Source organism: Nannospalax galili, unplaced genomic scaffold (assembly GCF_000622305.1).
Source record: "Nannospalax galili isolate Female #2095 unplaced genomic scaffold, S.galili_v1.0 scaffold1486, whole genome shotgun sequence".
Lineage (NCBI taxonomy): Eukaryota > Metazoa > Chordata > Mammalia > Rodentia > Spalacidae > Nannospalax > Nannospalax galili.
Genome location: NW_008355165.1, coordinates 775,993 through 803,753, shown reverse-complemented (window position 1 = coordinate 803,753; position 27,761 = coordinate 775,993). Strand labels below are relative to the sequence as shown.

At 44.0% G+C, this 27,761-nt stretch overlaps 1 protein-coding gene across 2 annotated transcripts in view; it reads right to left on the bottom strand.

Moving 5' to 3' along the window:
- Fxn (frataxin) overlaps positions 1-26,459 on the bottom strand; it is a 33,501-nt gene extending 7,042 nt beyond the window's left edge. Inside the window, exons 1-5 of one of the 2 annotated variants that reach the window (XM_029555648.1) lie at positions 26,362-26,459; positions 18,156-18,214; positions 10,537-10,634; positions 7,466-7,586; positions 712-809 (exon numbers count right to left, since the gene is read on the bottom strand). In XM_029555648.1, coding sequence (XP_029411508.1) covers positions 712-809; positions 7,466-7,586; positions 10,537-10,634; positions 18,156-18,214; positions 26,362-26,410 — 425 coding nt within the window. In that variant the 5' untranslated portion in view covers positions 26,411-26,459. Of the gene's footprint in view, positions 1-711; positions 810-7,465; positions 7,587-10,536; positions 10,635-18,155; positions 18,215-25,597; positions 25,828-26,361 lie in introns of those variants that run through there. The other variant, XM_008852284.2, reaches the window with a different exon arrangement.
- Between the last annotated feature and the right edge of the window lie 1,302 nt (positions 26,460-27,761).

The following is a 27,761-nucleotide window of genomic DNA, read 5'->3' as shown; positions in this document are numbered from 1 at the left end:
TGGGGGGGGGGGGGGAGTCTTTTTTGTTCCTATAGCCCCAGATGGCCTCGAACTCACTATGTAGATAGATCAGGATGGCTTTAAATTCACAGAGATCCCACCTGGGATTAAAAGTGTGCACCACCACACCTGGTGGTTAATTAATTTAATTTTTTTTGTCTGTTTGAAACTGGGTTTCACTCTGTAGTTCAGGTATGTACCACCATGCCTGGAAAAAGTAGCTTATTCACTTTATTTTTTATTTTTTGAGACAGTCTTATGTAGTAGCCTAGACTGGCCTTGAACTCATGCCCCCAACTGCTGGGAAAACTGACACACACCATGCCTGGTAAAAGTATCCTTTTCAAAGACAAGGCAATGATTTTTCTTTTCCAGTGCTGGGGATGGAAGCTAGAGTCTTGAGTATGTAAGGCAAGGGCTCTAATGGTGAGCTACACCTACAGCTTCTTGGCAGTGAGCTAATGGAGGAAAAATGTCTGGGGGAGACTCTGGAATGTTCCACACTTTTAGCTTCTGGTTTGTCAGCATTCCGCTACCTGAGGACAGCAGCCAAGTTATCAGTGAGGAGAAGCTGGAACTAGACACGTGAACCTTCCCGCTGAGGCTGAGACAGCTGCAATGCCATGGAGAGGCCAAATGCCCTCTCTAGTGGCTCCCCAGGCCACATTTCAGATGAGTTTACCCACAACAGATTTTGACTTCTAAACATACCTGGAGGGAGAAGACAACCAGATTTGCTTGTTTGGGGTCTGTTTGTTGATCACGTAGGTCCCTAGGTCTCCACCGAGCTTAATGGTTAGCACACCACCCTAGGGGTCAGAGGAAGAGAGCATGGAGAAAACAGAACAAGCTGAAGTTAGTTAGCACTGTGCCACATTCTTTTGTTTATATCTCAGCACCTTCCATGTATAGGAGGATATAATATACACCATAAAGAGATGTCTTTATGGGGCAGTGTTTGCTTAGCATGTGGGAAGCCCTGGGTTCAATCCTTAGCACCACAATAAAATAAATAAAAAATTTAAAAAGTCTTTAGTGTTTACAAATAGGTGCTCCTGTGGTGAGAACAGCATTCTTGGTGTCAGTAGCTTAAAGATTGATTTTATTTTTATGTGTGTGCTTGTGTGTGTGATGCCCTTGGAGGCCAGAAGATACATCGGATCCCTTGGAGCTGGAGTTATAAGTGTTTGTGAAACTGCCTGATGTATGTGCTGGGGTCTGAATTTGGTCCTCATGATAGAGCAGCCAGTGCTCTTAACTGCTGAGCCATTTCTCCAGCCACTCAGAGTGGGCTAATCATAATAATGCCATATCTCTCCCTGCCTGTGCAGCTGGCAAGGGAGGGTGGTTATGACTTGTCTGAGGTCTAAGGAATGGTATGTGAACCTTCCTCCACCAACCATAACATTAAAAAATGCAGACTGATAGTATTAAGTAGTATTTGTCCAAGCATCAGATTTATAAGTCCATTAAGAAAAAACAGGAAGAAAGAAGGGCATGGTGGTAAAAATCTGTAATCCCAGTACTTGGGAGTCTGAGGTGAGAGCCCATGAGTTTGAGGCCCACATGGGCTGTGCAACCAGTCTGTCTCAAAATCGAAACAAAACAAAAAAAACAGAAAAAGGAGAGAGAAGGAAGCAATCAATGTGCCTGCCTTCCTTGTCTTAGACCAGCAGGTGCTAGCTGAGTTGGTAGCAGCCCTGGCTGGCATGCGCAATTTCCAGACCCTCCCCAGGCACCTGACAAGAGCTCAGAGGCTCTATGAGGCTTTATTTTCCTCTAAAAGAGCCTTGCATTCTCAAAAGATTGGCTGGTCCATCTTTGTCCAATAAATGCACATTTAAATCTGAAAGCACTCCACAAAGGAGCCCCACACTCTTAAGGCCTTAGTCTCTTTAGAATGGCAGGATACAGAAGAAAGGGCCAAGTACTAAGTACACTCTAAAAGTTCCCTGTACTGCAACTGGTAAGCAGGAGGGAGTCTCTAGCCGCCCAGATAGATGCAGGGTGGCCTTTCTGTGAACATGGCAGAGCCCTCAGCCAATCAGAAGCCCTGGGCTGATTCTTACAGCACTCTCTTACAAACACAGCCAGACATTTAAATGCAGCAGGCTGGGAACAATAACATAACTAATAGGCATGGGATGGGGGCACAATAATGCCTCTCTCCTCCCTCCCCCCTCCTGTTCTTCCTCCTTCCCTCCTTCCTTCCCTTTCCTCTCTTTCAGGCTCTCACTAAGGGAGCTCAAGCTGGCCTCAAACTTGTAATCCTTGTGCCTCAACCTCCCAAGAGTTGGGACTACAGGCATGTGACACCATGCCTCATTTTTTTAATAACATTTTTCTTCCGATTAAAAAACAAAACAACATGGAAAAACAGAGACCAAGGCTGCAGTTCAGGTAGTAGAGTGCTTGCGCATGATGTATGAGGTCCTAGATTCCATACCCAGGTACTGCAGGTATGTAATCCCAGATCTCAGGATGTAAAGGAAGATCAGAAGTTCAAGGTCATCCCTGGCTACATCTTGAGTTTGAGGCCAGCCTGGGCTACATGAAACTGTCTGAAAACAAAACAAACAAACAAAAAAAAACGAAACAAACTAAACCAAATCAAAACCAAAGCACCCCCCTCCCCGATAAAATACTGGTAGAGACATTGGGAATGCAGGTAGAATAAGGAAAAAGAGAAGCCAAAAAACATTAACTACTGACTGAACACATCCCAGCAATTGAGAGGCAGAGACAGGCAGATCTCTGTGAGTTTGAGGCTCATCTGTTTGTTCTACATGGCAAGTTCAGAGACACACAGTGAGACCCTGTCTCAAAAATTTTTTTATAAACTACTATTTAATTAGGCCTTAGTCTGTGCCAGGCTATGTGCTTGGACCTATGTGGGAATTTTTTCCAACTAGACTCTAATCATGGAAGTCAGAATCATTATCCCAATTTTACAACTGGTCAAAGTTGCAAATGACAGCAACTGGCATGGTTGATCTTAAATGTAGGCAGGACTGTCTGAGCAAACAAAAAGTTATTCCCTTTACAGGAACTCTCACTCCCATAAGCCCTCACTCTCAGGTGTCAGCTGCTAGTTTATATATATATTTTTCTTTTATCATTGAAAAAACGTTAACATTTAAATTTACCTGTAGCCATTTTTAAGATACACTTCAGTAACATTGAGGACATTCATACTGTTGCTCAACAGATCTCCAAAATGTTCCCACATTGCACAACTGAAACACTACAAGCTTTAGATACTAACCCAGCAGTCTCTCTGCACCCCACTCTTTGTCTCACTCCTACAGTTTCATGGTTTACTCTATAAACTGAGACCCAGGGAAACAACACAATCACCCTGACTTGCCTATGTGTGGTCCCTAAATGTCCCCATGTGTGTTATACCCTCCATGACTAAGGCTGAAGGTCCAGAGGAAGTGCTGAGGCCTGATCAACTCTCAAGATGTGGATTCAAGTACACTCTCATCCTGACCAGTTTGGGCCTCATATACGTCCCATCACTCTGGCCTGGCTCCTGATATCATTCGGTCTCTCCAGGCACTCAGTGCTCAAGGACTCCACATCCACACCTGGTTACCACCAGAGCCAGTGACTAAATCAGAGATAGCCCACATAACCAATGAAACCCCAATCTATTCTTTCCAACCCCAAATCTTTGGAGTGATCCCAGAGTGCATATTAATTAAACAGATGTGTACTTGAAGAACAAAAACAAGCAAATAGAAAACAGACATGGGGGTCCTTCTAGCTCCACGGTGTGCAGGCTGCCCTCTGGTATCTTCCCTGAAGCCTCCTCCTTCCCAATACTGTGACTCCTTTAGCTCCGTGTCCTGTGGAGGTGTCTCTGAGAAGGTTACCTAATGCTCTCAAGTAGGAAGTACCCCTGTGCTTCCAAGGAAACAGGATGGGATGCAAAGTATATTTGTGGATGAATGAACCAGTACCCAAACAGGAACTCGGCATGATCATAGCGTATGGTACTATCTACCAAAGTGAAGAGCAGGGTTGCCACTGGCAGAGATCACAGTCAGATCCTTCCATCAGCCTTACTGTAGATTTTTTTCCCCACACAGATTTTTAGATATTCCAAAGGACAGTGGCAGGGTGGGGGCTGGGGGAGGTGGAGAACCTGCTGTTGTATTGGCCTACTTTGGGAACTGTATGCAAGTAGATTATACAAAGAAGTCTTAATGTTCACTATTGTTATTCCTTAGGCAACCTGAGTCTACTCTAGGAGTGTGGACACATTTAAGTGGGGGGGGGCACATGGGACACACAACTGTACTGGTCAGACATTCCTTGCTATGACAGTCTGAGAAAGCACTGCCTTAAAGGAGAGAAGATATATTGGCTCATGGCTTCAGAGGTCTTAGTTCATGGTTGGATGGCTGTGTTGTTTCTGGGCTGTGGTAAGGCAGAGTACCACAGTGGCAGAAGAGTGTGGTGGAGCAGAGCTGCTTACTTCATGGTGGCCAGGAAATGGGAAGATACCAGGGACAAGGAGCATCTTTCAAGGTATATCCTCAGTGACCCAGGTCCTCCAATCAGGCCTCCCCTTCCAGTCTTCATCACTTCCCATAGTCTCTACCCCCTTCACAGTATCTACCACATTCCTCCACAGTCTCCACTTAACTCCCAATAGTCCATCTAGTCATGACTTCATCATCTAATCAATTCATCAATTAGGTCAGAACCCTAGTGACCCAATCACCTCTCAGTAACACTACCAGCTGGGAATAAGGCCTTCAATACATGAGTCTCTGGGAGACATCCAAATCAAACCATAATAAGGAAATAGTCAAAATATTGATCAACTAACTGCTAAGACACAGTAACTAATCAGAGGACAGCCTGGCACCAACCAACCAATCAGAGCAGGCACTGTGCTAGCTGGCCAGGCTTACTGACTTCTGCTAGTGAAGATCAGCCCTGCTACTGCCAGAACAAAGTTGCAATTACTGTTGTCACCAGGTCATCTGTAAAAATAGACATATGAGATGGCATGTTGAGCTAGGGGATTTCACATGGGACTTCTCATTAAGGAATAAGAATAATCAATATGAAGCACTTTACTACTTTCTTTCCAACTTTAGTTGACAGCTGATTGCCCTACATAATCCTATGATTTAATCCAGAATACACACTTCATGACATTTCTTGGTATTAATTAATTGCTTCCAAGAGGATTAACCTCTGCCTGGATTCGGGGTGGGGTGGGTGTGGGTAAGGAGAGCAGGAGGAGCAATTTTTTTCTTCCAATGGCAAAAAAGAGAGGCTCTGAGGTCCAGTAGACCCTTGCTAGTCTGCCACCTGGTGGCCAGTTCGTAAACCTCACTGGCTTCCAGGATCTGGGGTAAAGTACCATGCAGTTTAGAAGCTCTCAGAGGTATCTTAGAAGGTACGCAAATCAGTTCCTTGCCCAGGAAACACTCCAAGCCAATAAATTAGAACCTCTAGGGGCGGGACTCAGGAACACACATTAGAATCCCGGGTAAGCTTTTCAACAATAATGCTTCTCACGTTAGAAAGGAGCAGCCTGAAGCCCACGTTTGGAGTCTGAGCAAGTCCTGGGCAATTATTCCTGATTTAAAAACCCAGCACTCCAGCTCAGAGCTCCCCAGGCCAGCCTGCCAGCCTGCCACACTGCCACAGGCCTGGGTCTCTCGGATTTACCTTCATAACTATCAGGTGAAGCTTAGTAATCTACTTTAAATTTTTTTTCAGTACTGGGGGTTGAACCCAGGGCATCACCCATGCTAGGTAAGAGCGCTTTCACATTCACCGTCCCACTAGGAATCTTTAATCAGAGTAGGGGCTCAAAGAGGCAGAGAGATTTGCCCAAAGTGAGGCTGGACTGTCACCTGAACTCTAGGGTTTTTTTTTTTTTTTTGGTTCTACCTATAATCTATGCTGCTAGATGGTTACTTATGCAAGCCATTTTTATTTTTAAAAATATTTTTATTTATTATTATTTTTATGTGTATGCATGTATTGCCTGGATGTAGGTAAGTGCACCTGTGTCATGCAATGCCCACGGTGGACAGAAGAGGCTGTCACATCCCCTGGAACTGGAGTTAGGGACAGTTGTTAGCTGCCATGTGGGTGCTGGGATTCGAACCCAGATCTTTTGCAAGAATAGTGTTCTTATTTCATTTTTTAAAAAAGTTTATTTACTTATTTTTGAGATAAAAGTCTCACTATGTAGTCCTTGCTGGTCTATAATTTGTCATGTAGACCAACCTGGTCTTGAACTCACAGAGATCTGCCTGCCTCTCCCTTCCCAGTGCTGGCTTTTAAAATTTATTTTTATTTTAATTTATATGTGTGTGTGTGTGTGTGTGTGTGTGTGTGTGTGTGTGTGTGTGCCACATACATATAGCTGTCTGAGGAAGCCTGAAGAGGGTAGAGCCCCTGGAGCTGGAGTTACAGGTGGTTGTGAGCAACCTGACATGGGTGCTGGGAATAGAACTTGGGTCCTCTGGAAGTGTCCTTAACTGCTGAGTCATCTCTCCGGCCCTTTTATTTTTATTTTAAAAAATTATTTATTACTATTGTGAGTATGTGATGATGATGATGTGTGTGTGTTCATGTGCTGCATGCACTTGGAGGATAAAGGACAACTTTGTAGAGCTGTTTCTTTCCTTCCACCTTTATGTGGGCTCTAGGAATCAAACTCAGATCATCAGACTTGGGAGGCAAGAGCCTTTACCTGCTGAGCCATCTCATCGGCCCTAGTTTTTGTTTTTCCAACAGGATATCACTATGTAGCCCATGCTAAACTGGACCCTCTACATAAACCAGGTATGTGCCACATGCCTGTCTGGAGGGCATTCTTTGTCTCAGTAAGTTACAGTTTGTTATCGATGCATGTGTGTGTTTTTAATTTTAAAAAAAATTATTCTTATGTATATGAGTGTACTACCTGCATGTATGTAAGTGCACTTGTGTCATCCAATGCCCAAGGAGGTCAGAAGACAACATTGTATTCCCTGGAACTGGAGTTACAGACAGTTGTTAGCTGCCATGTGGGTGCTGGGAACCAAACCTGGGTCCTCTTTGAGAGCAGCCAGTGCTCTTAACCGCTGAGTCATCTCTCCAGCCTCAGGTGTGTGTTTTTGTGTGTTTGTTGTTTTGTGTGTTTGTGTTTTGTTTTTGTTTTGTGTTTGTTTTTGTGAGTTTTGTGTTTTTGTGTTTGTTTGTGTCCCTTAGTCTAGGCTGGCTTCCAATTTTCTATGTAGCTGAGGATGACCTTGAACTTCTGATCCTCCTGCCTCCATCTCCACAGTGCTGGGATTATAGGCAAGTGTCATGACATCCAGTTTTATGCAGTGCTAGGGACTGACCCCAAGGCTAGGCAAGTACTCTATCAGCTTGAGCTCCAACTCCAGACTCCTAAGTTACAGTTCTTAAGGAGACAAATGAATTGAAACAAGCTAAGAAGTACCCCAAAGGAGACATCATAGTCCTCCAGTGTGTAGGGCTTGTCAGACAGGTCTTCAAAAAACTCTGCCAGAGCGTCCAGCGTCTCTTCTGCTAGTCTTTCATAAGCTGTCTCATCTAGAGAGCTGCAGGAGAAAACAGACCCACCAGAACACTGTTATCAAAACATACGATAATAATGAATGAATAAAAATTTAGTAACAGAATGCCCTCCAGCAGAAGTAACCATCTAGCAGCACAGACTCAAAAGGTTTACCGGCACAGCCCAGTTCTGCCAGTCCCTCTGCCTCTCTGAGCTTCTTTTCTGGTTAATATCAAGTTCATATGTGCTTTTTTTGTTTTTGTGAGACAAACTATGTAGTCTATCACAGGCTTCAAACTCACCTCAGTCCTCTTGCCTTGCTTCAGCCTCCCGGAGGCCATCATTACAGGCATGAGCCACTATGCCTGGCTTTTTTCATTTGTTTACTTTTCATTTACAGTTTTTAAATTGATGGAAAATATCTACTATGTATAAATTTAAAAAATTAAAATTCCATTAAAGGAGTTAAAGGAAGAAGTAGCCTTTCTTCTAAATGGCCACCATTTCCATAGGTGGTAATATAGTAACTACAACTATAGTCCTGTCTCTACCCAGGAATATTTATATTACTTTAAATATAAAAATGAAGTATCTTGTTTTTCTTTGAGACAAGGTCTTGCTATGTAGTCCAGATTGGCCTTGAGTTTATGATTCTCTTACCTCAGTCTTCCAAGCACCCGAGATCACGGGTGTATGTCACTATATCTAGTTCATTATAATTTATTTCACCTATCTACTTCTGCAAGACACTGAGGTTGTTTTCTTCACTTTTGTTATTAAAACCTCTATTTGGCAAGACACAAAATAGGAAAAAATGTTTGTATTACATGTAACTGAAAATGGACTAATCTGGAATACAAATAAATAACCCTTATAAATCAATAAAAATACCCAACAGATAGGGCTGGAGAGGTGTCTCAGTGGTTAATAACACTGACTGTTCTTGCAGAAGACTGTGGTTTGAATCCCAGCACCCACATGGCAGCTAACACCTGTCCATAACTCCAGTTCCAGGGATCCGACAGCCTCTTCTGTCTTCCGCTGGCACTGCATAACACAGGTGCACTTATCTACACGCAGGCAATACACACATACATATTAAAAAAATAAAATTAAAATAAATAAATAAAAAGAATACCCAACAGAAAAATACTTGTACATATTTCATAAAAGAAAAGATATCCAAATGGCCAGTGAACATGTGAAAAAATGCTGAACTCTGTTAAAGAAAATGTAAATTAAAAAACGAGATCCCTCCTGAAAGAGACGGGAAGAGAGGCAAACAGTTCTTTCAGATATTGCTGACTGGCAGGTGAACTGATTGTTCACTTTGGAAAACTACTGGGCAACATCCAGTGAGGTGGAACACTTTCACAGCCTATGGCCCCTGAAGCCCACTCTTAGGGGTAAGCCCAACAGAAAGGTACACCCAGGCTCACCCAAAGACATGCACTATATTAGCATGTTTGGAGCAAAGCTGTTTCATAGCACCAAACTGCAAACTGCTCACGTACACGTAGGTAATATAGTAGATGAACTGTGGTATATTCACACAATGGAACACTACCTAGAAAATAGAATTGTCTACTTGACTCTGAGAACAATATGGACGAATGTCACAACTGGAAGCCACGTACAAACATAATGATACTTAGTGATATAGTATATATAAGGTAAAAACCCAGGCAAGGAATCCAGGCTGTTGGGATTTAGAATGGCAGTCATGCTCATCTTGCCCTTTGCCATCACTCTGTGTGTGTGTGTGTGTGTGTGTGTAAGAGAGAGAGAGAGAGAGAGAGAGAGAGAGAGAGAGAGAGAGATTATTTTTATTTTTATTATTTTTTATTTTATGCATGTGGGTGTATTGCCTGCATATATGTGAGTGCACCATATCATGCAATGCCACGGAGGGAGGTCAGAAGAGGCCATCCGATTCCCCTGGAACTGGAGTTAAGGATGGTTCGTAGCCGCCATGTGGGTACTGGGAACTGAACCTGGGTCTTCTGCAAGAGCAGTCAGTGCTCTTAACTGCTGAGCCATCTCTCTAGCCTCAACAGATCATTTCTCTACCTGAGAAAATTTCATGTCACTCAGAAATCTTGGACTTTGCATCCCTTATGGGCCTTTAGTTGCCCCCCCGTCCCGGGGCTAAGGGTACCTCTACGTGTGGAAGGAGGGTCATGTAGCTAATCAGGTAGCAGAGGGGTAGACTGAGGCACTGCAGTCTTACAGGGAATCCACTGCCATTTCTCCCAGGACATTTGCTGGCTTTTTTTCTGACTTCCTTGTAGTTAGCTAGGGCCATGCAACTAAGCTTGGTCTACTAGAATGCGAGAGACAAGTGCCACTTCCAGCCTTTCAGTGCTTCAGGCTCTTCCTACTACATGGAACCTGGGTAGGGTGAGCTGACCTGGACAACAAAGGCTGGCCTGGAGATGAAGGCCCTGCAGCTCTGGTCATGTGGAAAGCCAACCCTGGACTACCTGGAAAGGCACTGTGGTTAGGCTCTGTTAGTGCAGCATGGCCTTCCTTAATTAGGGTGCTAGAGAAAATAGGAAAGCCCTGGGGAAAAACCCACACATCCAACAGTAGGGAGGGCTAAGGGAAGTAGGGCATACCCACACAATATCACTATTTCAATAAAAACAACCTGTCAGATGCTTACTGATATGGAAAGATGTCTATGAGGGTTATTGCTATGGAGAAAACAGATTCTTTAAAATTTTTTAAATATATATATTTTTATTTTATATGCAACCATGTCATACAATGCCCATGGAGACCAGAAGAAGGTGTCAGATTCCCCTGGAACTGGAATTACAGATGGTTATTAGCCACCCTATGATGCTGGAACCCAAAACTGGGTCCTTTCCAAGAGCAGCTAGCACTCTTAACTGCTGAGCCATCTCTCCAAGACCAGAAAATAGGTTCTTTATGGGGCAAGAGAGAGGAGAGAGGAAGGAGGTCTGAGGTACAAGGTATTCTAATCTTACCTTGGGTTGTCCAAACTTCCTGAGTTCCTCAAAAGCACCAAACAGACACTTTGCTTTTTGACATCCAGAATCTGGTTGAGGTAGTGGAAGTTCAAACTCTAAAAGCCAAAGTTAAGAGGAATTACCACTTTCAGTCTACTGGGTTACCACTTTCAGTAATACTGGGTTTACATATTGGTACTTGCATATTCAAGAGTGAATGTCTCAGGATAGTTCTTGGCAATTGTTTCTCACTGTCCTAAAATGTTTTATGATGGTTCTTTCAGTTTCTCTGCTAAGCTTGAGCTGTCTGATAGGGTAGCTATGAGACACAGGCACCCATTTGAATGTACTGAGATAAAACAAAGTTGGGTCCTCATCTGTGCTGGCTGCATTTCCAGTGGCCATGGCTATGTGTTACAGAGCATCTCCATCTGGGCAGGGAGGTCGATTGGGTGGTGCTGTTGCAGGCTATTCTGGTCACTTGGTGGTTATCAGGAGGCAGTGAAGCATCATGTGACTAAGAAAAGCATCAAAAAGGAGTACGGGCAGAATTCTGTTAAAGTCCAGAAAAAAGGGTGGCTAATACAACTGCTGACTGACAGATCCTATAAACACAATCTGTAAGGGAGAATGTGACCTGTTGATGTTTCTTAGTCCCTAACTGCTGGGCACCCATGTAATGGCATATGAATTCTAACTATAGGAATGACCTTTACAATATGGACATAACCTAAAATTTTACCTAACTTTGTGACCAAAAAAGCTACTGTTTATAATGTAAACAAGCTTACAGAACCATGTGTTCCTCTTGTGACCTGAGCATAAGACCTTAATCCCTCAGAACCCCTCCTTGCCCACTGTCTGAATGTGGATGTCCATGATTTACAAATCAAAACCCTGATAGCAGCGTGCTTTTCTTATTGCAAACAATGAGAGAAATTCAGAGTGTGTGATATTCTAGGCCTAGGGATCAAAGGGCAAGATTCTCTGATAAGACAAGGGTAGGTCCTGACTTCTACCTCCCCATTTCATGCTCAAGATACTGTTTCAATAAAAGAATGAGTAAGGCCCCTGCTTGGGAGCGCAGTTCCCAGAGACATCTGAAGAACAGGGTCTTCGCAGCTTGGGCCTGCTCTTGGCCTTATGAATGCTAAGAGTCAGGCTGTTTCTTTTTTTGTTTTTGGAAATATTTTTTTTTTTATTATTTTATGAGTGTATTGCCAGCATGTATGTGAGTGCACCCGTGTCTTGCAATGCGGCGGAGGTCAGAAGAGGGCTTCGTATTCCCCTGGAACTGCAGTTAAGGATGGTTCGTAGGCACCATGTTGGTGCTGGGAATCGAACGCGGGTCCTCTGCAAGAGCAGTCAGTGCTCTTAACCACTGAGCCATCTCTCCAGCCCCAGGCTGTTTCTTTTTTAAGCATCACCATGGTGTGGCTTAAAAATGCTGTAATAACCAGCTCTGCTGTCCTGGAGAGATGGATGAGGGTCAGTTGAGAGCCAGAGAGAAAAATAGTGTGGTTGGGGCTGAGGCAGCAAGTGGTGAGGGGAGGCAGAGGTGATGTAGGGTGGAGGTGGCCACAGGGCTTGAAAAAGAATTCATCAGGACTTTACCCTGGAAAGTTGTGATGGTTGGTTTTAAAACTTTTTTTTTAATTTTTTTAATTTTATGTGTATACATGTATTGCCTGTGTGTAGGTAAGTGCACCCATGTTGTGCAATGCCCGCAGAGGACAGAAAAGGTGGTCGGATGCCCTGGAACTGGAGTTATGGACAGCTGTTAGCTGCATTTTATTTATTATTTTTATTTTATGTGTATGTGTGTATTGCCTGCATGTAGGTAAGTGCACCTGTGTTGTGCAATGCCTGTGGAGGACAGAAGAGGCCATTGGATCCCCTGTGACTGGAGTTATGGACACTTGTTAGCTGCCATGTAGGTGCTGGGATTCGAGCCCGGGTCTTCTGCAAGAACAACCAGTGTTCTCAACTGCTGAACCATCTCTCCAGCCCTGTGATGGAGACTCACTTGGGAAACTGTCTTAATTGCTTTAATAATGTGGGAAGACTTACCCCAAATGTAGGCAGCACCTCCCGCTCCCATATATCAGCCCAGATAAAAAGGGGCATGGTAGAAGGAAAATTATTTGCCATTTGCTGGCTTCACCTTCTCTCTTGCTGCTGAGTTAATTTATCCTGTTGCTGCTCCTGTTTCTTTCACTGATACCAGAACCAGCATTTCCAGACTTCCAACACTGGCTCTCCAGGACCCTCCAGATTTTCAGCACCAGATTGGGACTGCTGAGGCACCAGGACCATGGACTAAGCAACCACTAGGTTCTCAGCCTCTCACTGTGAAACAGCTCCTATGGGGATACTCCGACTACTGAGACACCCCCCGTCCCCACCCCAGCCTCAAAGTGCAAGCAGCTATCAAGTTCTCAGCATCTCAGGTGTAATTCAGCTGGTGTTACTATTTTGAAGTAAGCTGATTAATATATTTACATATGTATATTTTCATTCTATCAGTTCCGTTCATCTAGAGAACCCTGACTAATATAAATTGTGGTACTGGGAGTAGTTCTGGAGAAACAGAATTGTAAGGATGAATTTCTCTGTTGGGCTTGGTGGTATCTGAGTTGGTTCTCCAGTTCAATGAAATCTACAGTTACTAAAGACTTCTCTGGTACCATAGAGAGATAGGCAAGCCCATAGTGTGAGCTATTTTAAAGAACTATGCAAGACAAATGCATTTGTTGCTTCTGATTCGCCTCCTGTGAGAAGCAGGAATGTAATAACTCTGCTTTGAATATTTGTGGAAAGATAAGGAAAATAGTGTTGCTGGTTGATTCTTTTTAGCATCTTGGAAAAAGTAACAAAGGAAACAAATGATCAGCTCCAGATGCTCATAAACAATCTAAAAGTTTCTAAGTGTGCCCTGGAAGAGAACCTTTTTTCTAGCAACCACAGAGCTGAAGATTTCAGAAAACTAAATGCAAGTCCCCATTATAAGTTTGATAAATTTACAATGCAAAAGTAATTCATAGTCTTGAAACATGTCAGCAGTTAAAGTGAGGGCACTGAGTGGGAAAGAGTGGGATCCTGTGACTGGGGATGGAGATGTGTGAGAGGACCTTAAGGAGGTTGAAGGCACTGCATCCTCAGATTCTGAGGGGCTCATTCCACCTGAGGAAGTAATTTCCCCATCCTTAGGAGAGGATGCATTCCCACTCCACCTCCTGCAGCATTCCTCTCTCTGCCCTTGCCTGAGGGAATTAATCCTGCCTCCTCTGTAGAACAAAGACTTTCTCTAAAGCAGAGTTCAGCTGAAACAATACTGATCCATCATTGTCTCTACAGCTATCACTTCTATAGGGTCTGTACCCTGATTATTCCTCTTCAGGGTCTGGAATAAAGGGAAGTCCTATAAAACTTCCAACTATAAAGAGATTCTTATTCTGCAAACAAGTCTTTCCACCAAAAGAGACCCTTATTGGAACAATGTGGGCCCTAAGCCCTTTACAAATGCCCCTACCCAACCCCATGACTCTATTTCTGCATATAAACATACTTGAACTCCCCTACTACTTGACTGCTGCTGATTCCTGCCCATCAGCTAGCCACCCCTCATTGGCTATAATAAATACCAATTTGGATTGTTGAGTTTGGTTGCTTTCTTTTCTACCTGTGACTCCTATTCCCAACATAACTAGCATAACTAAATTCAAGGCTAAGTAGGCCCCCTGAAGGTGAGGTTGAAAGTATTGTGTGTGTGCGTGTGTGTGTATGTGTGTGTGTGTGTGTGTGTGTGCGTGTGTTTACTACAACCCTAAGAAACTTAATGAGTGTTTTGTTTGTTTGTTTTAGACAGGGTCACCCTGTAGCCACAGCTGGTCTGGTCTGAAACTCCTTATGTAGACCAGGCTGCCCTTGATCTCACAGAAACCTGTCACCCAAGTGCTGGTATTAAAGATGTGCACCACCATGCCCAGTCTAATACATTTTAAAAAATTATTATTTTTATTTTATGTGTAAGAGTGTATTGCCTGCATGTGTGTAAGGGTACCCATGTTGTCCATGTTGTGCAATACCTGTGGAGGTCAGAAGGGGGCACCAGATCTCCTGGAATTGGAGTTACAGATGGTTGTTAGCCACCACGTGGGCCGTGCTGGGGACTGAACCCAGGTCCTCTGCAAGAGCAGTTAGTGCTCTTAACTGCTGAGCCATCTCTCCAGCCCGTTAATAAATTTTTTTAATTCATTCAAGCAGAAGACTGGAGAATATGTGTGGGAATGGATCTGAAGGGTGTGGGATAATGGTGGAAGGAACATAAGACCGGATCAGGCTAAGTTTATGGATTTGGATCACTGAGCAGCAGAGATTTTAGATTTAATATTGAAGCTCACATAAAAGTTCCAAGAGTTTATTTGATTGGTTGGTTGAAGTATTTGTCAAAAGATGGCCTACTGAGAAAGAGAAGGAGATGCCTGATATCCCTTAGCTTAGTGTTGAAGGGATTTTAAGGCTCAGGGAAATTGGAATGCTGGAGTAGATTTGCTGCATAAAACCTAGTCTGCTACAATGGGAGGGTCCAGAGGACATGCAATTCACTAGTACTAGAAGACACAAAATAGTGAGAGGGGCACTACACATTTAAAGAGCTTGTTACTGCTTGTCTCCTCATGTCAGTTCTCAGGGTGGGAGATGCTGCTACTCAACTGGATGAATTAAATGTGATGGGTTTTATTGAACCCAGCGTAGCAGGGGCCAAGTGGCATCATAGGAATGAAGAGGAGAACTAATATTCATTGAGAAAAAACCCAGAGCAGGTAACCTGGGAAACCAGCCCTCCTGCTGGCTTAAGAAAACAGAATTCAATTTCCTAAGTCAACCAGTCTCTAGTTTGCTTGAGAAAACAAGCACATGCTTAATCTTTACTTTTGCAAACACACTTCCTCCTTGGAATTCCAACTCATGGTTCCCCACCCCCCTTTTTAAGACCTGTAGGGTAGAGAGAGACCCCTGTGCATGATCCATAATCATGTAGGCTGGAAGGCCCCATGACCCTGGTGCCCACCAATGTAAGAGCAGGTCTGAGATGATGTTGAATTACCTACAAATATTGGAAAGGACCTACTGCCTGGGCTCAGGCTTTGGAGATTATTTTCCTGGGCCTGCTGCAAGCAGGATCAGAAATAAAAGCTGTGACTTCCCAGTTTGTCCCCAGGTGTCTGATTTAAAAGTGGCAGTTCCTGTTACAGTTTTTCCTGTTACAGAATCACCAAAGGCAAGGTGACTGTAGTTACTATAATGGCAGCACAGGCAATGCCATGTCTATAATGGCATGACTTGTGTGGCCCTTTGTTACTGGCTAGTTAACCATGGTGTTTCCAGGGATGAAATACACAGGAAGAATACTAGGTTTTTTTCAATCTGTATAAACAAACAAAACAAATAAAAACAAGACCTTTTAGAGTAAATTAAAGTTATATTGGATCATAGCAACAGGGAATCACAGCCCATCAATTTCCAGACTTGAGCCAGTTTACAGATCCAGAATCCCTTGACTGAGGGAAGGCCAAGTCCTCTTGAGGAAGGATCATGTTACAATATTGAAGAGTTTTACTATTAGCCTTTTTCCTATCTTTTTTCCAGAAGGACCTACAACCTTTAATTAGGGTAACTGTATATTGGGAAAAATAAACAGTCAAGACTTTCCAGGCCTATTGGATATTGGTTCTGAACTGACACTGATTCTGGGAGACCCCAAAAGCATTTTGGCCCTCCAGTTAAAGTAGGGGCTTATGGAAGTCAGGTGATTGATGGAATTTGACAAAAGTCCTACTCACAATAGGTCCACTGGGTCCCCAAAATCATCCTGTGGTTATTTCCTCAGTCACAGAATGCATAATTGGGATAGATATGTTTAGGAGTTGGCAGAATCCCTATTGGTTCCTTGACCTGTGGATTGAGGGCTATTATGGTTGGAAAGGTCAAATGGAAGCCATTGGAGTTGCAGCTACTTGGGAACATAGTGAACCAAAAAACAATACTACATCCCTGAAGGAATTACAGAAATTAGTGTCATCATCAAGGACTTGAAAGATGCAGGGGTAGTGGTTCCCACCATATCTCCCTTTAACTCTCCTATTTGGCCTGTGCAGAAGACAGATGGATCATGAAGAATGACAGCTGACTATTGCAAACTTAATCAAGCTGTGACTCCAAGTAGCTGCTGTGCCAGCAAACATGTGGTTTCCATATTTGAGCAGACTAATGTATCCCCTAGTGAACTGGCTCAGCAAACCTACCTAAGTTACTCCATTTTGTTCAGAGCCATTTCAGCAGCAACTTTGTTCCACACCAAAAGAAAAAGGGGGGCAACCTTGGGTCTTGGGAAATTGTCCTAGCCATGAACCATGGAATGTGCCAATTCCAGACATTTTACATCTGGCTGCTTGTTTTCGCTTCTGTAATCCACTTGCTATTTTGGGTCACCTTGACACGGAGCATAAGACCACCCTTGTTATCATGTTATTGTATGACCACCCAGTAACTGCTGATTCCAGCTTTCTTACTATACTATACTTGTCATAGCTAGGAAGTTGACTAATTTTAAAAGTACAAAGTTGATTGCCAAGTTATATGACTGTATCACTTATCTGTATAATGATTGGTTGTTGATTACTAGATTCAAAGTTCTGCTATGTTGTACAAACCTGATTGGTTCACAAGTGTCCTGTTTGAATAATATTTCTGTAATCCTATAAAAACTCTGACCTGACAATCATCAGGGCTGCTTCTACTCCCGAGATAGCAGCCCGGCCTGTTGAAAAATAAAATTTACCTTGCTACTTTTCTTGAAGTGGTGCTGGTGATTTTTTTGCAAACTCCATCTTATAACACTAGGACCTGGTATTTAACTATTGATCTAACAAATGCTTTTTTCGTGATACCTATCTGTAAAGACCACTAGAGGCAGTTTTCTTAACACCTTCACAGTTCTACCTCGGGGGTTTGTTAATTCTCCAGCCCTGTGTCATAATTTAGTTCAAAGGCTCTATAGAGTATCCCTATCTCCAGTCAGAGAGATCTTGATGACCTCCCTCTTCTACAAGGTATTACACTGGTCTACTATATTGATGACATTATGCTGATAGGACCAAGTGAACAGGAAGTAGCAACCACTTTGGACTTGTTGATAAAGCATATGTACATTAGAAGATGTGAAATCAATCCAACTAAAATTCAAGGGCCTTCTATCTCGGTGAAATTTCCAGGAGTCCAGTGGTGTGGAGCATGCAGAGATACTCCAAGGTGAAGGATACCTTGTTGAACCTGGCCCATGCCTGGCTTATTTGGATTTTAGAGGCAGCACATTCCTCACTTGAGAGTGTTATGCTGGTCCATGTATCAAGTGACTTGGAAAGCTGCTAGTTTTGAGTGAAGCCCTGAAAAGGATGGAGCTCTTCAACAGGTCCAGCCTGCTGTGCAGGCTCTTGGCCACTGGGGCTATATAATCCGGGAGGCCTGATGCTATTTGAGATATCAGTGGCAGATAAGGATGCTTCATGGAGCCTTTGGCAGGACCCCATGAGTGAATCAGAGCAGAGGCCCAAGACTTGGGAGGAAGGACTTACCATCATCTGCAGACAACTCTTCTCCCTTTGAGAAATAGCTCTTGGCCTGTTAGTGGAAACTGAACATTTTAAAAATGGACCACCAAGTTACCATAAGACCTGAACTGTTCATTATGAGTTAGGTGTTATCAGATCCTTTAAGCCATAAAGTTGGATGTACAAGTGGCAATTCATCATCAAATGGAAGTGGTATAAACATGACCAGACCTGAGACAGTCTTGAGGACACAAGCAAGTTACACAAAGAAGCTGCCCGATGCCTATGGTTCCTACTCCTGTTATAATACCTTCTGTCTCCTAGCATCCACCTGTGGCCTTATAGTGCCCTCTGATTGGTTGATTAAGGAAGAAAAAACTAGGGCCTGGTCTATGGATGGTTCTGCGTACTATGCAGTCACCACCCAGAAGTGGACAGCTGCAACATTATAGTCCCCTTCTGGGACAACCCCGAAGGACACTGGTGAAGGAAAATCTTAACAGTGGGCAGAACTTCAGGCAGTGCACATGGCTGTGAATTCTGTTTGGAAGAAGAAATGGTCAGATGTACAATTATATACTGATTCATGGACTGTAGCCAATAGTTTGGCTGGATGGTCTGGGACTCAGAAGGAGCATGACTAGAAAATTGGTGAACAAGACATTTGGGGAAGGAGTATGTGTATAGATGGCTCCAAATGGGCAAAGGAGGTGAAGACACTTGTGTCCCATGTAAATGCTCATCAAAAGGTGACCTCAACAGAGGACGAGTTCAATAATCAAGGAGATTGGATGACCCGTTCTGTGGCCAGCCTCATTCTCTCTCTACCCCTGTTATTGTCCAATGGGCAAGTGGCAAAGATGGATGAGCTCAACAACACAGACTTCCACTTACTAAGGCTGACCTGGCTACAGCTCCTGCTGAGTGTCAAATCTGTCAGCAACAGAGAATGACACTGAACCCCTGATATGGCAAGCTTCCCTGGGGTGACCAGCCAGTGACCTGGTGGCAGGGTGACTACAGTGGTCCACTTCCATTGTGGACGGGACAGTGCTTTGTCCCTACTGGAATACACATTTATTCTGGTTATGGTTTCCCGCATGTAATGTTTCTGCCAAAACTACCATCCGGGGACTTCAGAATGAATGCCTTAGCCATTGTCATCCACACAGCATCACTTCTGACCAAGGAACACACTTCATAGCTAAGGAAGCACAGCAGTGAGCTCACGGAATTCACTGGTCTTACCATGTCTCCCCCATAATCCTGAAGCAGCTGGGCTGAGAGAAGGGTGGAATGGCCTTTTAAAGACAGCTAAGGGGCCAACTGGGTGACAATAGCCTGAAGGACTGGGGCAAGGGCTGTAGCTTTCTCCTCACTATCACCTAGTAACCCACTAGTACATTTTTGCTTCCTGTTCCCACAATCTTGTGCTCTGTGGGCCTAGAAGTCTTAGTTCCAGAGGGAAGAATGCTTCTGTCCAGAAGCAGAGCAAACATACCATTGAACTGGAAACTAAGACTTCCTCCTGGCCACTTTGGGCTCCTGATTTCCTTGAGCCAACTGGCTAAGAAAGGAGGAACAGTATTAAGAGAGTGATTGACCCAGACTACCAGGGGGAAACTGCACTGCTCCTCCACAGTGGAAGTAAGGATAAGTGTGTCTGGAGTGCAGGAGATGGTGTTACCATGTTCTACAATCAAGGTAAACTACAACAGCCCAATCCAGGCAGGATGACAAATGGCCCAGACCCTTCAAGAATGAATGTATGGGTCACCCCTCCAGGTAAAAGAACTGAGACTCACTGGAGTATATGCGGAAGGTAGAGGAAATGCAGTGGACTTCATATATATATATTATATTTTAATTAGAAACTTCATTCATTTACATTTTATTAAATAATTTAAAGATTCATAATAGTTATGAAATGAACATGAAACTTAGGGAGCAAAGGCCAGAAAGACATTTTTCTTGGATTTATTTATTTATTTATTTATTTAATTTATTTTTTGGTCTTTTTGAGATCCACCTGCCTCTGTCTCCCGAGTGCTGGGATTAAATTCGTACACCACCATGCGTGGCCTAAATAAAATATTTTTTTAAAAAAGAAATAGGGGCTGGGCGTGGTGGCGCTCCAGGACAGCTGGGGCTACAGGGAGACCCTATCTCAAAAAGATAAAAAAAAATTATTATTTTTATTTTATGTGTATGATTGTATTGCCTGCATGTATGTAAATGCACTAGTGTCATGCAATGCCTGTGATGGTCAGAAGAGGGCATCAGATTCCCCTGGAACTGGAGTTACAAAGGTTGTTATTCCCTATGTGGGTGCTAGAAATCCAACCCAGGTCCTCTGCAAGAGCAGCCAGTGCTTTTAACCACTGAACAAGTCTCCAGCCCCTGTTGTTACTATTTTAAAGTAAGCTGAATATATATAATTCCATCAGTTCTCTTCCTCTAAGAGAACCCTGGCTAATTCACAAAGCATGAAGGGCTTTAAGAAGTTGGTGATAAGACTGACCTTCTCAAAAGGTCATGCTGGTTGCCATGGAAAGCAAAGGTCAGGAATATTATTGCCCTTGATCAGGCAATGACTGTGTGAGCTCAGAAAAAGGAAGGCAGAGGGCTCAGGGCTGAAAGTGAGCAGAGATGTAGGACATGGGGAGACAGAATGGGGTTCTGAAGAAGTGAGGGATGTCCTGATAACCATTGCTACAGCTACATGTTCTAGAGTGTTCTCTGTCTGCCCTGCACTGCTCTGTGTTTAGCTGTATGGACTCACTGAATCCTCCGGATCTCTGTGAGTTCAAGGCCAGCCTGGTCTACATAGTGAGTTCCAGGACAGCTGGGGCTACAGGGAGACCCTATCTCAAAAAGATAAAAAAAAATTATTATTTTTATTTTATGTGTATGATTGTATTGCCTGCATGTATGTAAATGCACTAGTGTCATGCAATGCCTGTGATGGTCAGAAGAGGGCATCAGATTCCCCTGGAACTGGAGTTACAAAGGTTGTTATTCCCTATGTGGGTGCTAGAAATCCAACCCAGGTCCTCTGCAAGAGCAGCCAGTGCTTTTAACCACTGAACAAGTCTCCAGCCCCTGTTGTTACTATTTTAAAGTAAGCTGAATATATATAATTCCATCAGTTCTCTTCCTCTAAGAGAACCCTGGCTAATTCACAAAGCATGAAGGGCTTTAAGAAGTTGGTGATAAGACTGACCTTCTCAAAAGGTCATGCTGGTTGCCATGGAAAGCAAAGGTCAGGAATATTATTGCCCTTGATCAGGCAATGACTGTGTGAGCTCAGAAAAAGGAAGGCAGAGGGCTCAGGGCTGAAAGTGAGCAGAGATGTAGGACATGGGGAGACAGAATGGGGTTCTGAAGAAGTGAGGGATGTCCTGATAACCATTGCTACAGCTACATGTTCTAGAGTGTTCTCTGTCTGCCCTGCACTGCTCTGTGTTTAGCTGTATGGACTCACTGAATCCTCATTATAGGCCTGTGAGGGAAGCACTTCCATCACCATCATTGAGATGCTGGGTTCCATAAAGTTGCTGTGAACTCTCACTGAGTAATTCTTAGGAGGCACAGGCTGGGTCCCTGCAAGATTCTGGTCATATCAAATGGGCAATACATAGTCTTGTTTGATGTGTATTTCTGTTTAGAGATGCCTCATTTAATATATATTATTGAGTTGTTAACATTGATCTTGAAGCAATAACACAACTCATGTTGGAGTGACAAATACTGGATACACATTTTTCATGTAAGGTATGCCACAGCCTGTGTTTACTTTGGCTCTAGGCTTGGGACCACTTTCAAACAATGAGATTACCAACAAGAAGCATATAAATGTGGAAAATGTGACAGTGAATAGACTGATGAGGATACTTGCTTATACTGTGACAGGGAAGCAAGCGGGCAAAGTGACACCTTGGCAGGAACACGTTCCACAGACCTTCCAGCATTTTGCCACTCTGCTCTTTGCAAAATGACAGCAAGAGAGCTGAGAGCAACGACTAGGGGTCAAAAAATGCTAGCGCATCAGTGAATTCACAAAACAGAATCTGCAGATAATGAGGATGAACTGTATTTGTATTTTACAGATGGGGAAACTGAGATGTCAAAGGGTAACTTGCTCAAGTTTACACAAATGCAAGGATCCAAAGCTATAGAGCCATAATTGCTTCTCACTGTCCTATAAAGTTTTATGACGGTCCTCTCAGTCTTTCTGTCTGACTCGAGGCTGTGCCACAAGGGAAAGAATCCCAGGACACAGGGAGAAAGTGTCAGAAAATGGGGCTCCCCTCAGCAAATTCCCTTCTCTCCCAGTTCCTGGCCCTCAAATCCTAGCTGTCTTTCCATTACTGAGCTATATGTGTAGCCTGGTTTTGTTTTTTATGTTTTATTTTTCCTTTTTTTTTTTTTTTTTTTGAGACAGTGTCTCCTGTATCCCAGGTTGGCCCTGAGCCTGCTACCCAGCAGACAATGACCTTGAACTTCTGACTCTCCAGTCTCTACTTTCCAAGTGCAGGAATGCAGGGATTACAGGTGTGTGCCACCATGCCTATCCATATCCAGCTGTTTTTAATTATCAAAATAGCCCTCTTCCAAATACTCCTTGCCTTACATCTTCCTATTTTGGCCAATTTAACCTTCCTTAGGTAACTGCTAAACCTTTCAGAATATGTCTTCTCCCTCAATGGTGGGAGACATGGTTTCATACTTGTAGAATGGTCATAGGGATTAAGCAAGAGATCAGGAATACCTCAGATATAGGGCCTGAGGGTGTGCCTTAAGTTTCTGCTTTGAAATACATTAACCAAAGTGTCAAAGGTAAACTTTAGCCCCTGCCCCAGGAAGAGCAAGCTTTACTGAGGAGGGCAGGCAATATTCACAGTGCTGGGATCCTCATGTATGAGTGTTCTTTTCCTTTAAAAAATTTTTTACTTCTAATTTTTTTATACATCTGTGTGTGGATACTGGAGGAAGTCAAAAGAGGGTGTCGAATTTGATGGAGATGGATTACAGGCAGTAGTGAGCCACTCACTAGGTGCTACGAAATGAACTGGAAGAACAGTAAGTGCTCTTAACCACTGAGTCATATCTCCAGTCCCTGATAAGTCCACTTGCTGAAGTCACCCAGGGCCCTATATGCCCTGGCAAGGCTTGCTATCCCGGGCTCCCTTATCTCCAGGTTCCATGCGTCTGTGTGCTCAGCACAGCATCTGCTGCTGGAAGCATTTGAGAAATACCAGATAGTTTCAAGGCCTTAGGCTTGGGGGCAGAACCACATGGCCCAATCCGTATACATCCCAACCTGGCCTTTGTGAGGTTTTCCCTAAGTCTCCTGGTCTCTCATAAGCGTTGACTATCAGTCTTCCCTTTCAAGGGGGGAAATGAGCTGATACCACCACTTTTAGTGTCTGATGTGTTAATTCATGGCAGGCCTTGTGCTTAGTAATTCCAGCGAATAAGTGGATCATTTCCAACAGCGTTAGTTGAGAGAGTATATTTAATTAAAAAATAAAAAGGGCCTGTTAATTTTTAGTATGGTTTGGCAGTTAGTTGTTTTGTACATTGCAGATTTTAGTACAGCATTTTTTTCTTTTTTCGTTTAAGTTCCAAAAGGAAAGCACTTATTCTCTCAGAGTGTCTGAGATATTTTGTAGTAATAATTTGTGTAAAATGGACTCATGGGATAGATTTTTTTGCATTTTTAGTTCGGTGAAAACCATCTATCATAAGGCTTGCCACTGTAACCGTTTCTACATGCACACCGTTCAGTAGTGCTGCTTTACACTCATGTTGTTGGGAAACAGACCTCTAGAGCTGTATCTTGCAAAAGTGAAATGCCATAACCATTAAATGACTCCTTTTTCCCTCTTTCTCCTATGGAGTAGAACTTTGACCATTTATAAATCAAACACCTGAATTACTTAGTAGTTCATTTGTGTTTGCAATATCTAATGTTACAGTAAACATGAATGTATGTTAATTGAGTTTATTATTTCATTTTGAGCCATAGAAGAGAAACACATTTTAGATATCAGAAATAAACTTTGAATTTGTACTAAATTGCGAAGGTAATAGATTTTCACAAGTTATTTGTGCCTTGTTAAAAATATCAGTTGTCTTTAAGTCTACCTGTCATAGGTTTCAGAATACATTTTTCTTTCAAAATGACAACCCAATTTAAGTTGCTTGAATACTACAATAGGAATGCTTACTGGTATTACTTGATAATCATGTATATCCTTGGAACTTTAACATATATACAACTATAGCAGTATTAATAATTACAGTTGTATGCCTTTAAAATATTAAATTTGAGGAAGCTGTAAAAAAAATCTAAATATAGCTCAAGTAGTTCCAAAGAAATTTGATATGTGAATTGAGAAGTAGTGGAAGTGTTTGAGTAAAAGAATGTAAGATATGTCTTTAACAATTCTAAAAACAGAATTACCTGTTGAAATATTTTGTATATTCAAGGTTATTTAATAAATAAAATGAATCTCACTTGTTTTACTTCTTTGGTGTAGCTACTAGAAAATTTGGAATGCCCCCATCGTTCCTTTGCCCATCCACCTCCCCCTCCGGGAATGCCCGCCCCAACTCCTTTGGCTTCAAGACTCTGATAAAATATTTTGTCACGAACTGGGAAACCTTCCCTAACGTCACTGCCATCCTTTGACCTAACTCCTTTTAAGTCATGGGTTAACTGAGTATGTTATTCCTTTGCATTTCCAAGGAAAGAAAGAACTAATTTGGAGCGCTAAAGTCCAGTTTAATTCTCCAGAACCGCAAAATGGGTGCTACCCTTTATCTTTCCTGTACAGAAAGCAAAGCCCACTCGGCACCCCTATGAATCCCCCGCAAGGTCACAGAATTTGGAATCATGGCTGTGTCATTTTCCGAAAGCTGGACTCCAAGGCCCAGCCTGGTATACCTGTGATCCCAGTATTCGGAAGATAGGCAGAGGCAGGAGGATCACCGCACGTCTGGGCCAGCCTGGGGTACACAGTGAGTTCCAGGCCAGCCATAACTCCTCCACAACTGAGAGTAACCCCACTCGAAGGCATTTTGCCCTGTGTGTTGCACTTAGTATGCAGTATGACTTGTGTCCATACACATGCTGTATACTTGTATCATGTAACACTGCATGGCACGTATTAATGTTACTGAAATTTAAGTCCCGACAAAGGAAGCGGCCAGCTTCAAACCAGACCCTGTGGGACTCATCGCGGTGCACCTGCCCTGCCGCTGCTGGACAAAACAGCCACTTCCCGGGCGAAGGCGGAAGCCCACGCATAAGCCGCCAGACACAGCAGAGCGAGTTCCCGGGCCACCACCGCGTGCAGCGCGTGCCCGCTCAGAGCGCGTGCATGACCCAGAGCGCGCGCGTGCCCGGTGCGTGCGCGGCCTGCGCTCCGGCGTGTGGCCGGTGTGGCGCGCGTACTCACCGGGTGGCGGGTGGCGCAGGCCGCTGAGGTTCCAGCGTGAAGGTCTCGACCGCTGGAGGCCGGAGCGGACTGCCTTAGGAGGCGCGGGGCCGGGGTGGAGGCCTGGGCCGCGAGTGGAGACGCCGTCCGGGAAAGCAGGCCCGAGGCTGCGCGGCGTCCGAGCGTCCACATGCTGCTCCGGCAGTGCCGCTGCTCCGCCCCCGGGGAGGGCTCGGCGGCGACACCTGGTGGCCGTGGGCCGTAAGCGCCCAGGCTGGGCCTCGCTCTCGGGTCTCCGGTGAGAGGGAGACCCCAGGAAGAACTGCCCGCGTAGCACTGTGCACTGTTAACCAGAGCCTTGCCTGCTCTGTGCGCACCCCTTGGGCAACGTGGACGTAAGAGTCTGTCCGCTCAACAAACATTTATTGAGTGCTAACGGGACATTCTGAACTTAGTTCTAACATCTCCAAATAGCATGATACTTTCTCTCAAATTTTGTGTCACTTAGGGACTAGAATAGTACCGGGATGATGGATGCATCGGGAGCTAGTGTTCTTCAAGATGCAGCCCCTTGGTTGCATCCGCATGCTCCGTGCATATATTGGCAGCACTAACTGGGTTCAGTGGTCAAACAACAACAACAACAAAAAAAAAAAAAAAAAACATGAAATTGGGAGGGAGACGTGGTGGGTGGTTCTGGTAGGGAAGGGAGTAGAGGTGGTTGTAGTCAAAACACATTGATTACCTGTATGAAATTCTCAAATAATAAGAGTAATACTAAGTACCTGGCTGAGTTTTGGGTGGGGAGGCTCTGGAGTGACGATTGGGTCTCATCCTAGCTTCGTTTCATTCAGCTCCAGCAGGTTCATCGGTGTTCAGCTGCTGGTCTCCCTCCAATTCCTGTTTGAGGAGTCTGCCTGGCCAAGCACTGTAGGGTAGCCACCCGCAGTGCCCGATGGGAACTCATTGATATTCAAGGAGCCGGGAAACTGCTAAAGGGGCCTTCTTCCCCCAGGGCCTCAAGAGAGGTTGAGGAACTATGCAGTAAGATGCTGACAGCATCTCTTTTGTGTATCCTGGCTTGGATAGTGGTTCTGTTTTCCCACAGAAAGGCTTCCTGTGACCACAAAGGAAAGCTAGGGTTTGTGGCAATTCCTAATTAAGTATTTCTTTCATTTGGTTCTAATTTTCAGATGTGTACTTGGAGGCCCAGACATTGTAAGTGACATGCCTGTGATTGAAGGGGAGCTAAAACTCTGGCCTCAGACCTACAGTTTTAGAAAAGTTTTCCTGGTTTCAGTATCCTGCTCAGGGAAGCGCTCTGTTGGAATCACATGCCCATCCATTGGCACTAATACTCTGTCAAGGGATAAGGGAAACATAACTGTCAGCTGTCATGGTCCATTTTGGGCTGCTATAACATACTGCCTGACCCTGGTTAATTTATTTTTTATTAATTAATTTTTATTTTATATGTATGCCTGTAATCCCCACGAAGGTCAGAAGAGGGTGTCTGATGCCCTGGAACTGGAGTTACGGATGGTTATTATTAGGGTTTCAAACAGCAGCACCCCCACTCCCCAACAGGGACCCCGTGGACTTTGGATTTTCAAGCCTGAAAAAGGGAACTGAGCTGATAAGCACCTTGGCCTTTCAAGTCAAGGGAAGCAGATTCTTCTAAGAGGCAGCCTGCCTTTCCTCTGATCTCCAAAGACAAGATAAGCAGTCCCCAAACACTCCCCCCACCTTTTGCACCCTGATGCCCCCCCCCCATATATAAGCCCCAGCTCACAACCCATAGGCTATTTTCACTTCCCCAAGGGGAACGTGTCCCATGCTAAATAAAGCTCTATCCTGCTGAGAGTTTTAGCTGTGTCTCGGTGCCTCATCCTCCATTCGCTCATTCTCCCGTAAATTTTTACCTATCAGTTATTAGCTGCCATGTGGGTGCTGGGAATTGAACCCAGGTTCTCTGGAAGAACAGCTGGTGCCCTTAACTACCTAGCCGCCTCTCCAGTCCCAACCCTGGTTAGTTTATTGATAGGTAAAAAGTTGGTGAAGAACAAGCAAATGGATGATGAGGCACCGAGGCACAGCTAAAACTCCATCAAAATAGGGTTTATTAGCAAAGGAACACATGGGGCAGATTCCCTTCCCAGCAGGGAAAATGTCTACCCGGATCTTG